We start from the raw sequence: 13,919 nt of genomic DNA, 5'->3' as shown, positions 1-13,919 counted from the left end.
TGAGTTATATATATTGAATAAACCTTACTCCAAATAATTTGTGTTAATCCTATTAAAAATTTAAAAAATAATAATATTGTTTTAAAGTTTGGAATATAATAAGCATTCAGAAAAAAAAACATAGTTTATGAAATTTGTTTTGTTACTTAAATTATCTTTTATTAAAATATTTAAATTTTTTTGATGAAATTTCTATTAAACATTATTAAATCTTTTAGCATTCTGATCAAATTTGAAAAGTAAATTTTAATTTTTATGATGTTCATATAAAATATAACAAATAACATACTATTTTATATTTTTATTAATAAAGTTATGAATTTTCTTTCATTGCTAACTGTTAGCACTGCTCATCATAGGTTTATTTATCCCATTGTTTTTGTTTGCTTCAAGTAACTCTGGAATATCCTAAATATCAGGCTGTTTAAATGTTTCTTTTGACAAAAAGATGCAAATACAACTAAGCATTCCTACAATACCTAAAATATAGAGAGGATCTATTCCGATTTCTATGGCTAAGTTTTGTAAATAAGGGCTGATCACACTGCCTAAATTTTTTTACAATCCAAAATAATTATGATTCGTACGAATAAGTGCAGTAATTAAATTATTTTACCGATATTAGAAAAGGCTGTTATAAATCCATAGCCAATAGATTTAAGAGTAACTGGAAAGGCCTCGCCAATTTATATAAGCAAGAAACTAATTATACAAACAAAAAAATTTACATAACTTTAATCAATAAAAATAATTGATTGTTTACCTGAAAGAAAATGAAACTATGAAACGAGCTAAGCAAGTAAACACCATTTGTAAATCTTTTTGATAGCATTCATCAGTGCAGTCGCTTGGCACTTTGAAAATTGCATCTAGAATGAGAAAGCATGAAGTAACAAAAAGAGTTATTATACCCCACTTCCTTCTTCTTAATTTTGAACATATTCTATCTAATAGTATAATAAATATTTTTATTTGATTTGAAGAATAACTATCTAAATATTAAGTTATAGTTTATAGTACAAAAAATTATCTGTCATAATTTAATTGTATTTTGAGTAACAGCATAATTATTTAGAATTAAAATTTTTTATGTCAATATTACCTGAAGCTAGATATCCTACTAGCTCAGAAATACCTATGTAAAGACAGTTCTGCTAGAATGTAAAACCAACTGAATCCAAAGAGAGTTATGTTCCATAATATAAAGAGGACAAAAAGAATAATGCAAACATTAGTGGAAACAAGATGATTCTTTATGATTTATAGGCAAACAAGTCATAATAAGTGTACTTCTTTTTCGATTACTTGATTTCTATTTAAGAAAGGTTATTTTCTTGATTAGGAGATTTTAAATTATCTATTGTTATAGGACATTCTTTACCATTAGCGCTTGCAATCCTTTTTAGAACTTCTACACATTTTTTTTTGTTTTTCAAAATCAAAAATCTATTTTTGTAAAAATAAAATGAATAAAATATGATACTCTTAGTAAATTTTTATATTCTTTTATTTGCTATACCTTGGTTGATCATCAATCAAAAAGAAACTTAAAATCCAAAGGGCTGCAGAAGGGATGGCAAAGAAATACAGAATTTAATATCTCCAATTTTCAGTAATCATGATTATAAAATAGATAGAGATCTGTCCTAAACTACTAATTGCATAAGCGACAGTAATGCCCATAACTCTGTATGTTGCTTTTTGAGTAAAATTTAAGTTTAATCATTCAGTTTTTTAAGATATTTATGCTGTTTTGTAAGTTGATTGTAAAAATGTTTACAAAATATTGAAGAAATAAATAAAGGAGAAGTAGAATAGTAATAGTTATCTACAAAAACATAAATTAGTACTCCTTTGTATATAATTTATGAAATAGTTTTCAAAAATTTACCACTAAGTTCATTCATTTAAACAAGAAATAGAATTAACAAGCAGTTATATCCTAAGCCAATACCAAATTATGAAATTATCAATAAGGCTACACTTTAGGTAACCCCATAAAGGATTGCAAATAAAGCACCAAATCCCCATACAAATATAATACACTTCTTACGGCTGAAATTATCAGAGAAGAGATTAACAACTAATAAACCAAAAGCTGCTCCAACCATTCCAATTGATTACAAAAGATTTCTTAATTGTAATTTATCACAATAAAGATGAAATTCAGTAACAGCAGAAGCCATTTTATCTGAATCGACGACAGATCCTGGATCACAGCCTCCCTAATTATTTATAAAGTATTTAATGTTAATTTATTCTATTGTTGTTATTAATGTAATTTTTTACATCAGTTTCGGTGCAAGAAGATCCATCAGAGCAGGTAAAATTAGGGGGATAAGTTGTTGAGGGAACTAAGAAAAACATGTAACTCATGAAAATGAACATAGACCATATAAAAATAATTGATCTCTTTTGGTACCAGTTGGAATCACCTACAACTTACATTGCCTAAAAAGAAGTAAAGAAAGAGTAAGGAAAGATTAAGTTTAATTAATTTTAGTTGTTAAGAATTAAGGAAAAATAATTTTTTAGATTAGAAATACTTCTTCAATATCATATTGTTTCATGTTATTTGATAAAACTTCATCGTCTTCGTCTTGAATTTTGACATTTTCAGTTTGAAATTCAGTCATTTTTGTGAGTTTATTTAAAGTATTTATTTTATAATAAATGTTTGCGAGTTAATATAATTATCACATTAAATTATTAAGAATGTTAATTTATAAATAAAAGAATATTCAAAAGATATTTCTAATTTGATTTAGCCATTAATTTTGCTTAACTTTATCATTTAAATTAGTTATTTATAACAAATTACATATTTACATCTCTTAATTTACTCCTTTGAAGAACTTCAGCTCATATCTATTCCATCAATTTTATTCATAATCATGATAATTTCTTAACAGTTTTCAACAGTATTAACTTGAATTATAAATAAATATTAACTATTCAAATAGTTAATCGTTTATTTTCATATTAAATTATTCATTTTAAATCTAACTATCTATCAATATATAAATGAGAGAATTTCTCAACAATATTTTTTTTGTTTATCTGATTTATAATTTTAAAAAGTTTAAAGCAATTTATAAAATTATAATGCTTTTATGAAAGAATTTTTTATTTTAATTTAGAAAAAATATTTTTATTTTAGGATAATACTAATTGACAGACATAGTTGATTTTTACATAATTTTGATAAAGCATATTTGAACTTTTTAAAAAAAATATTTTTAAAATAAATTTAATATTTATTTGAAAATAAAAAATCTACAATAATCATGTAAAAATGGCATTGAGCTTTAGATAGATAATTATTTTTTTAATTTTAACTTGATAAAAATATCTAGATATTTAAATTATTACTTATTTATTGTTTTATTTTTAAGTTTTTATACAAAAATTAGTTATTTCCATTAAAACGAAATAGATTAATTTAATCAATACTCTTTTTTTTCATATCATACTACCATTAAAAGGTAAAATTAAAATATTATTGAATCTTTATTTATTTTAAAACTATAAATTTTTATATTAATTATATTAAATTAAGGTAATATTTATACTAATTAAAATAATATCTGTAATTTGATAATATACGGTTTTGTATCTTCTCCTATCCTTTCCAATAAATTTAAGAGAATTTACTCATATTATATATTCTTCTGTTGCTATTATTAAAAGAACTCTTTTCTGATGGTATAGATATATAATGTTTACGATGAATATACTCTAAAATATAAAATATTTTTTTTTAACTTATGAAACTCTATTTTCATTTTTTTTTGGCTTTTTATGAAATCTATTAAGCATTGTGAAAAAAATAAGAGTATGATACAAATTATTTAAAAGAAATATATTATTATTATTAGTTGTGCTAGCTGTTGGATATGTTTTGTTGTTTAGCATTTTATTTTTTAATATTCTAATATATCAAACAAAATATTCTTTTTGATGATAATAAAAAAAAAATAAATAAATAAACAATAGGTACTTTCAATATTCTATTCTTTAAATAAATAAATTCTTAATACAATAAATAACTTTCCTCAAAAGTTTATTTTTATGAAATATTTAATTAAATTTATTAAATGTTTTGTAATTGTTTAATTTTATTTTAATTTTTAAGATTTAAATACAATAACCATATAATTTTTCTTTTAATACTAAAGAACAAAGTATAAATAAATATATTAACTAAGCCAAAATAAGCCATTTTAATGGCCTTTTTTATTATTAATTGAAAAAAATTAAAAATAATGTATTTATTATTTGCCATTAATATATGAGTTTATCATAAATTCTCATAAATAGTAAAAGAAAATAATAGATAAATTCCTTTTTAGTGCTTTTCTATCTTAAATACCTAATCATTTCAAATAAATGAAGCCATAAATCAATCAACAAAATTTCTTTTTAATAGTTTTTTATCAAAAATTTCAACTCCAAATAAGTGAAATCAAAAACATATTTTTTGATATATTTGAATAAAAATATGCTATAGATGTGAATGCTGATAATAAGATAGAAAAAATTCTTTTTTATTAGCATTTTATTTGATTATTTATTTAATATAATTTATTCACATTTATAAAAATAAATTAACTAATGAAAGCAATTTTCAATATATAAATTAAAAAACATTTATATTTTCTTAAAATAACTAACACCAATTTCTTGAAAAAATTTATAATCCTACTATATTTAACATAAAAGAGATTTGATAAATGATATTTAAAATGATAATCCCATCTCATAAAGCTAGGACTGATAAACTATCTAGACTGATTCAAAAGTTCTTTAATAGTGAAAAAGAATTTTATATTTTGAAATTAATAAATATTAAAAATTAATTAGAGATTTTATATTTATTTATTAATTTATAAAAAATTTTTGCTAACTAATAATCTAATTCAAACAAATATTTAGCTTGAAATTTCATAGCTTATTGCCATAAAATTTAGCTGGAATTTATTAAAAATATTTATTTTTTTAGAATTAAATACCATATAATTTAATTTGAGTTTAATACAATTTTTTTTTGATTTTTTTGTTGTTGCAAAATTACTTTTTTAAAAAACTATCAAATAACAATAAAATTTATTTTAACCAACTTGATATGTCTTATTTATAAATATTTTTTGCAACTGAGCTTTTACATACATTTTTCTTAATTTTGAATTTAAATGGATAATGCAAAAATGTTAAGTATTACTGCGTAATTTTTTTGAATTTGTAAAAATAGACTTTTGTAAATTTTTGTTTTAAAAATAAAAAATAACTTGAATTAATTAAAATGAATATATCCCTTTTAATCTCTTTTATATTTTTATTGGTTAATATTATCAAGTAAATATTTTATAAAGTTAATTATATTTCAAAGAATTTCAATTTTTGTTTTGCTTATGAAAAATTTTGAATATTTTTACCTTCTAGAAAAATAAATTTTTATATAAAATTGCTAAGTAATTAATTGATTTTTATTTAACTAACTTTCATTTTCTATAAAAAATTATTCTTCAGTATGACTGTATCCAAAAATAAAGATTATTTTACTCAGTACATATTTTAGATTTTAGTTAAAAATGTATAAATTTGTTTACATCCAAAAATTATTCTGAACAAAGCTGAAGAATAAAGAAAGTTTAAAAAATAAAAAATTTTTATGTAAAACTTAAAAAAATAATTTTAGTACTTTTTAAAAATAATTATCAGTTTCTATTTTATTTATTATAAGAAATCTTGAAATATTAATTTTCATGTTAACAATTTCAAGAGAAGACTGACTGATAGATCAACGAAATGGTAAACAAAATAGAATCAGCTATATTAATTAAAATAATATAAATTAAGGGCCAGTAAAATTTCTAAAAAAGTATACAAGAAAAGAATATATGGAAATCAAAGAGACACTTACTTTTGCATATCGTTAAATGAATAGAAATTTTAATTTAAGACAAAAACTTACTTATCATCTAACAAAATTTGTGATTTTCTTCCCTTTGATTTAATAGTCATATTTTAAAAAATTGAATTTTAATTAAAGTCAAGCAGAAAAAAAACGAAGCAAATTTTTGAAAAAGTTTCTACATAAGTGATTCTTTCTACCAATTTATACTATTCTAGAATAATATGTCTTTTTACTTTGTTTTTTATGTATCTTTTGTGTTAACTTTTAAATACATTTTGAGAAAAGCGAAGTGCTTTGGATGATAATTGAACTGAAAAAATATTTTTTTGGTAAATTTGCTTGGAAAATAGACTGTTTAATGAATAATTTTGGTGGGATTTATATAATGAAAATATAACCAACTAACTAAAAATATAAAAATATAAATTGGTATACTTGGTTAGAAAAGATTGAATAGCAGTAGCTCAAGATATTTTAATAATTTTTTCATTTACTATGTTAAAATTTAAATAATAACTAAGCATGGCTGCTTGTATAATAAAGTCTAGATTATTTAGTAAGGATTTAATATATTATATAAAATAGATAAATAGAGATTTTGCTGATTAGTTATTAATTTAGATAGATAAATAGATTATAGATAGGTAGAATGAATCATTAGATAGTTATATCGACTCTTATATTTTAGTGTCGTATCTTTCATCAATCAATTGTTCTATTAATTATTTTTCAAATTAGTTATTTTTTATTTATGCTTTGATTTTACTAATTTTGAAGCAGTTCATTTATTTTTTTGGATTTTTAGTTATAACTGTTTATATATTATTATCATTATTCTGATTTGCATATCTTTTTATTATTTTTGTTAATATTATTTTATTGGTAAATTGATTGATTGATTGATTGATATATTATTTGGTTTGTAATAAGTTGTTTCATCATTTTGATTGGTTGAGATGGCGATAACCACATGTCCTTGATTTTATTTCTCTTTCTTTCATTTCATGGATTTTATCTCTTTTGTGTATTTTTTTCAATACTTTTTTATAAAATTTAGACAAGAAATTTTCACTCTAGATGCTGTATTCGAAGTCTTAGTCAAATGTTTGCATATATCTTTGTAGTTCATCAAACTGTTTTCTTATTCCCAAAACTTTCTAAACTTAGAAAGGCTAGATATCATATTGAGAAACCACTATAAAATCATCACACTGGATTTCTGGATCATATTAAAGCTCTGGTGGATATTTGATTTGGCACACTTTAAACTCAGCTGGACAGTATATGGAGATGTTATCGTATGATAAAAGGTTGAAGTTTTATTCAAATTAAGTAGTTTTACCATGAAGAATGTAATTCATGTATACTTATTAGATAACAGCTCTTGAGTCGTAGCTGAACATATCAAGCTAACTCTTTTTAAGAGCGACTCTGGCTTATTGATCTTCATCAGCACCTAAAAGGTAAATCAATTCTTTAGATTTTGAAAGGTAAGAAAGATGCATGGACTTGTTAATGATACAAAATGAATATCCTGCTATATTAACAAAGAGGTCTTACGAACTGTCTTACTTTGTCATGAATTTTTCTTATGAGTAATTCTACATATATTCTTATCTTTACTATTTGATCTTCATCATGTATTCCATATTATAATTATTCCTTTCTAATATTCTTGTGATTATATCTCTAAAAATAGCTTATTTGATATTCATTTAGCGAAGCATTTCAGCAAACTCTTTATACTTAGCAGATTGTTGAGATTCCAGTAATTAAATGCTGTAGTTTATATCTATATCTGGGATTTCCTTCTCAGGCATATGGAAACTAACATAGCCGCATTTTTTTTCGACCTTATAAACAGGTTTTATATTATGCAAAAGGTCAAAGCCACGGAAATACTCATCTTGCTGTTCTTAAATTGATGCTCCACTGTCAAGATCAACCAAGAGATCAAAAATAATAACATGCGAGAGTTTTTATTGCATTTTATTAAGGAACAACTGATACATAAACTTACTTTTATCATCTCTGTAAGCAATTTCATAATCCTTAGCCACAAGGATTTAGTTATTACTGTTATATTCTTCATCGTCTTCTTACTTAACTTTGCTTTTGTTTTTTGATGAATTTATACATTTTAATGATTTAGTCTTGCTCAAATCATCACAAATATCTTCTTCCTCCATAAACATCTTCATATTACTAGCAGTTTAATTGTTAGAGGAGTGTTCTTTTAAAACAATACTCAAATTAATGATAAATTTAAAATATATAGTTGTTAGTTTGATTTGGTTAAATTTTTTGTCTTTTTATATATTTGCTTGATTATTATAATGACTCTATTATTCTATGTGGTCAATCAATTACAAAACCTTTATTTTTTTGTTTTCTTATTATATAAAATTTTGATTGAATATTATTAATTAAGATTGCGATTATCTTTCAATCATTTAATCTTTTTTTATCACCTCATTTAATTTTTTCATGAATGGCTACTTTATTTATTATTTTTATGATTAAGACTAAGCGAAGTTTTCTAAAATAGTCTTTGCTTTCTTATTTTTTTTTTCACTTGTTTTTTTAATTGCTAAATTTACATGCTCTTTAAGTTTTTATCGTATTATTCAAGCATAACATTCTTAATATTTATGTACCTTAACTATCTTATGGAATTTAATAAATTTTTGATCTTATCTTAATATCTATTTCCAACTCATTAAAGACAAAAATTGTTAATTATTTGCTTCAATAGTACTTATTGTTCAAAATTTACAAATCTAGTTTGGCCTTTTTTTCACCAATATAAGCTTGTCAAAAATTAGTAATTTTAACATAATATGCTTTCAAACATTAAAATTTCAACAAAATTTATTTTAAAAATATGATAGCAAATATTTTTCTAAAATTAAGAAAATGCAATTAGTAGTTGGAAATAAAATTGACTTTAAAGCTAGTTAGTAATATTTTTCAAGCATATATGTTTAAATATGCGTTAATTATAAATGTATGTAATATTTTAAATAGAGGTATATTCTTATTTATAAATTATGTAAGCAGACTAGATAATTCAAGAATAAATATTCAAGCAATTTAAGTGGAATTTCTTTATTATAAGTTCGAGGTAACTAAAATTTGAATTTAAAAAATTTAGAAGTGATAAAAATCTGATTTCTTTATGGCTTTATATAATTTTAGATGTTCATTTATTTAGTAAACAAAATCAATTTTTACTTTTAAAATATGTAAGAATAAATGTGTAAGCAGAAGAATATCATAAATAGTACAATCTCGCATAAATATTTTAATTTTTGTTAGAATACTTAATTTTACGTAGCAAACATTTCAGAGATCTTGAAATTTTAAGCATAGAATTAATTATTATACAATGACCAGGGTGGATTTTGAGTAAGATTGTAGCAAATAGTTATAATATTTCATAATTAAATTACGGATTATCATTTAAATTGCAAAGTACCAATTAATCTTTAATCTACGGCTAAAAATAGTATCAAATACAATTTTTTTAATTTATGCTTGAGTAATTTTTCAGATTTTAATCTTAAATATCCACACTTAAATATTTTAAATACTCATTTTTGATTTATTCATCTAAATTCTAAAAATTTACATTTATTTATGAGCTATCATTGATTAATTCAAAAAACTTTCTGATTCAAAACTTAATAAGTTTAAGCTGTTCAAAAAACCTAAATCGGAATATTACTATTTAGTTTAACATGAATAATAAATATAAATATATAAGATAGTCTTTGATAACACCATGTGTCAAAATGTGTCAGTAATTTATCAATATTTCAAAAATTATTTACTAAAAATTCTGATTGATTTTCTTTTTTTGAATAATTTAATAATAATGACATTTTGTTTATTTTCCAAAGCACAAAATTACATTCAATCAGATATTAATTATTAAAATTTTGAAAATATTATAATTAAAATATCACACACAATAGTAAGCAAAAACCATTTTACTCATTTTTTATTATTCTAAATTATTTAATTGCTAAATAAGTTAGTGAAAAATATTTATTTGTGTTAAATTAAATATATTTTTTCAAGATATTAAAAAGAAGATAAATAATGTGCTTAAAGTATTAATTTAAAATAGCTGAAATACTTTAAGAAAAAATAAAAAAAATAGCATAAAAACCTATCTTTTGAAGATTTTTATATACAAAATCTAAAAAAAGTTTGATTAAACTTTACTTTTTACTTATTAAACAATAAATGAATACTAATATTTTTATTCCCAGAAGAAAATGAAAATAATTTTTATAAAAAATTCTAATTTAATTTATTAAAAAGTAGGATTTCATAAATTTTAGGTTAATTTAATTAAAATATGAATATTTTAGATATTGAGAAGAGCTTTTTCATATTAGCTCATCTATCTTCTAAATAACAAAATAAAAATTTTGAATCTATAAAAATTATAGAATAAAAATAATTTATTTTAAGGATAAATTCATGGGTTGAAAGAAATATGTGAACGTATATCTTATAATTAAAAAGCTTTTAATATTAATCTTAGACATAATAAATTATCTATAGATGAAAAATAAAATGAAATAGAAAATCTTAAAAATGCAAAATTAGTATATTAGAATTAAAATTTGTTTAATATAACTTTATTATAATTCGAATGAATGTTAAAATATTGTTAAACATCTTAAACATTTTATCAATTATAAAAAATTAATATTTCTATTTAAGATTAAAAATTAAATGAAATAATTAATTTCATTTAAAATATTTTAAATTTTCTTAGAAAATTTATTGAATTTTTTTTACTAATTTTAATTCAAATGCATGGAAATTATTCTTTATAAATTTAAACTAAATTTTTCTGATATTTTACTATTTAAAATTTAATATATATTTTTTATCTATAAAATTTAAACATTCATTTTGCTTTTCTTAATTCTTTATTCATATTCATCTTTACTAATCATTCATATTAAATTCTAAATATTCTTAAAAAAAAAAGGGAAAATGAAATTAATAAATAAGATGCTCCAAACTTAGTTAGGTTCTTATTTTAATAATTGTGTCAATCTTTCATATATGTTTGAGACAGACTTTTGATTTTGTAAAGTATTATTTTTAGTGTCAATTAAAATATTTTAACTTTAAAAAATTTTATTGTACTAAATTTAAAATGTTTAAAGAAAGATAAACAAATAGGTATATTAATTGTATTAAAGTCAGTTTTTGATGAATTTGTGAAAAACGAATAAATAAATGATTGAGCAAAACATAAGCAAATGTATGTAATTGGTAATAGTTAAAAGAAAAATATCAAATATTCAATTTAATATTGTTATTTTAACAAAAGAGTTTTTGACTGACTTGCATTGTAATAAACAAATTTTCATAGATAATAGACACAGCTTTAGAAAAAAGAAAACAAAATGAAATTAATTTTTCATAAAATATTTAGGATAAAATTATTCTTTTTGCTATTCTTAGCCTTATCTTTGACAAATAAAGTGAACGCAAATCAAACATATGTGAAAGTTAGTAATGGCTAGTAATAAGAAGAAGAAGGAAAAACTATTATAGTTGGAAAAACAACCATAAATTAGATAGATTATAATACAGAATGCTCATGCGTTGAGCCTTCTCTTTAGTAAATGGAAGATCCTGATGCGGAATCGTGCAGTTTAAATAAATTAAAATTATAATTGGACACTGATGGATAGGGTATGAACTAAGATACTATTAGAGATATCGTTGGAGATGTACATTCTCTGCAATTTGTTAATCCGAAAGAATACTATTTCATGGGATTAGATGGTAGAAATACAGAGGCTTGTCTGTCTACTCCAGGAGGAGATGCTGGAGAATTTATTTTAGCTCTTTTTATATATGAAGGAATGCTACAAAAAAGATAGCTTGATCAAAACTCTGTCGATGCCTTCTTTAAATCATATTTATAATATATGAAATCATAAAAGGTAATTTAACTAATAAATATATAAATAATAATTTTCATTCTACAGAATTATTTTGAATATAATTATTATTGATTCAACCAACTTTTTTACTATTCATCAAATACTAATTTAATTATTTGATACAAATATGTGATTTATATGATTTAAAAATCAACATCCAACTAAAGAATTTACTTGTGAAAAAGTTGATTTTAGATTCAAAATGTTATTAAATTGATTTTAAAAACATTTTAAAAGAAATTCAAAACCGAACACAAAATTATTTATAGATATCATCAAAAAAATGCTTTTCAATTGGTGATAAATTTATAATGAACTTATAATATGGGAAATTTAGATATTTTAATGTTTAATACAAGAAAAGAATCAAAATTTAAAAAAAATACAGTTATGTTTTTTTATATTTAAGAATTGATCGATCTAAAATTCTCATTACTCTAATTTATATTTTATCAATCCAAAAAATAAAAAAATGTATTTTGTGTTTCTAGCTTTACGATAATTAATTTAATTCAGTATATTATTTAAAATTTTGTAGTGAATGAATGAATAAAAGTCTTTCGAGAATAACTAAATAAATAATTTTTAAAATGTTATTTATTACTATAAAATTTAATGAATTAGAATTTTTCTGGTTGTTTATGTTTGTTGGATTGAAAATTAAAAACGCTTGAATTTAGATTCCTTTTCCAATTAATTTAAATTCAGCTAAAGAATTATATCACCAAACCATACAATTTTATTTTTATTATTAATTAAAAACCATTAACTTTATTTTTGGTTTAATTTGCAAATTCAAGTACTTTCAGGAAATGTTCTAAAAATTTTGAATAATCTAATAATAAAAATTCAAGTTGTTCTAGTTTTTATTTTAAGGTAGATGATTGGTTGATTGATTGATATAGAACATAAATTTAATTCGTTAAAAATCAATAATTATTCATTCATTCTAGCAGCATAAAATTTTTTAAAATGCTTGATAACATATTTTGGATGGTTAAAAAATCCTAAAGGAAAACAAATTATTTTTTAACTTCACATCATATCTAGAATTGTTAATAATAATGTCTATAAAATTTATTTAAAAAGTTTTACTTTGCAACTGATGATGAAGCTATTTTTCATATGGAAAGAGAGACAGGCTTATCTATATCAATTGATTCACTGAAAAACCCTAGCGAATCTAATAAAGCAGACCTTCTAAGTGCTCTTATTAAAGCTGAAAACTAGGGTGATAGACACATAAAGAATTTGTTGAAAAACCCTGATTTATATAACATAAGACCAGAAATAGTTTAAATGTTTATTACCTCATTCTTTAATGTATTATGGGATAAAACAAATTTAAATCGTGAAAAACTTATTTTAGATTCACTTGTTGGGTAACCAAGCGAATCAGCATTTTTAGAAGTAAGGTCTAATGAGATTTGTCTTGAAAAGCATTTATCTCCTTTAATTTCTGTTAGAAAAAAAATTGGGGATAACTGGTAATCATTGTTTGTAAACCATATCGATGCAGCCTCATAAAAGAGAAGGGAGTTAGCTCATTTCTTCTCTGATTCAGTGAATCATCACCAAGAACCAATAGATCCTGATATTATGTTTAACAGATTAACTAAGCACGGATTAAGCTTCTTGGAAGTGTCAGGAAGTAGACTCGCTAGATACTTACCTTTCTATTCTCTTGATATGGTTTGAAGTATAGAAATAATAATAAATAAATATCTATGTTACATATGATTTTAGCGATATGAGTATCAATCAGTAATATGATGTTAAAAATTTGAATCAAAATGGCCTTTAATTAATTTTTATCTTACATAAGCATTTAATTATTGTCTTTATTTAGTTTCAAATTACTTTATTTATATGCTTGAATAGTTATTTTATTCTAGAAAAAAATAATTTGTTGAGTTATTAAATCAATAATTTTCTTTAATTTTCTATTTTAGCAATGTAAACCTTGTAAAAAAACATAAAAATTCACTCTTTTTATTTAAGGAAATACATTTGTTATTTTG

The 13,919-nt window shown here is 21.5% G+C and overlaps 3 protein-coding genes across 3 annotated transcripts; 1 reads left to right on the top strand and 2 right to left on the bottom strand. All coding sequences in view use genetic code 6, as the record gives it.

The window, feature by feature from the left end:
- Window positions 1–327: 327 nt before the first annotated feature.
- On the bottom strand, window positions 328–2,636 carry TTHERM_00678450 (MFS transporter; the record flags this gene model as incomplete). Its single annotated transcript, XM_001027821.2, has 8 exons — window positions 328–548; window positions 617–702; window positions 764–947; window positions 1,103–1,446; window positions 1,520–1,697; window positions 1,892–2,225; window positions 2,290–2,451; window positions 2,547–2,636. The coding sequence occupies 8 exons, from the start codon at window positions 2,634–2,636 to the stop codon at window positions 328–330; spliced, it is 1,599 nt and encodes a 532-aa protein (XP_001027821.2).
- Window positions 2,637–6,855: 4,219 nt separating this feature from the next.
- TTHERM_00678430 (hypothetical protein) lies at window positions 6,856–8,334 on the bottom strand (the record flags this gene model as incomplete). Its single annotated transcript, XM_001027819.4, has 1 exon — window positions 6,856–8,334. Exon 1 carries the CDS (start codon window positions 8,116–8,118, stop codon window positions 6,856–6,858), a length of 1,263 nt encoding a protein of 420 aa, XP_001027819.3. The 5' UTR covers window positions 8,119–8,334.
- Window positions 8,335–11,352: 3,018 nt separating this feature from the next.
- Window positions 11,353–13,596, top strand: TTHERM_00678400 (hypothetical protein; the record flags this gene model as incomplete). The annotated part of the gene is made up of 2 exons (XM_001027816.2): window positions 11,353–11,898; window positions 12,988–13,596. The coding sequence occupies 2 exons, from the start codon at window positions 11,353–11,355 to the stop codon at window positions 13,594–13,596; spliced, it is 1,155 nt and encodes a 384-aa protein (XP_001027816.2).
- Between the last annotated feature and the right edge of the window lie 323 nt (window positions 13,597–13,919).

The sequence above is a fragment of the Tetrahymena thermophila genome, assembly GCF_000189635.1.
Source record: "Tetrahymena thermophila SB210 genomic scaffold scf_8253823, whole genome shotgun sequence".
Classification (NCBI taxonomy): Eukaryota; Ciliophora; class Oligohymenophorea; order Hymenostomatida; family Tetrahymenidae; genus Tetrahymena; species Tetrahymena thermophila.
The sequence above is the reverse complement of the archived record's forward strand: the minus strand, read 5'-3'. Positions and strand labels throughout refer to the sequence as shown.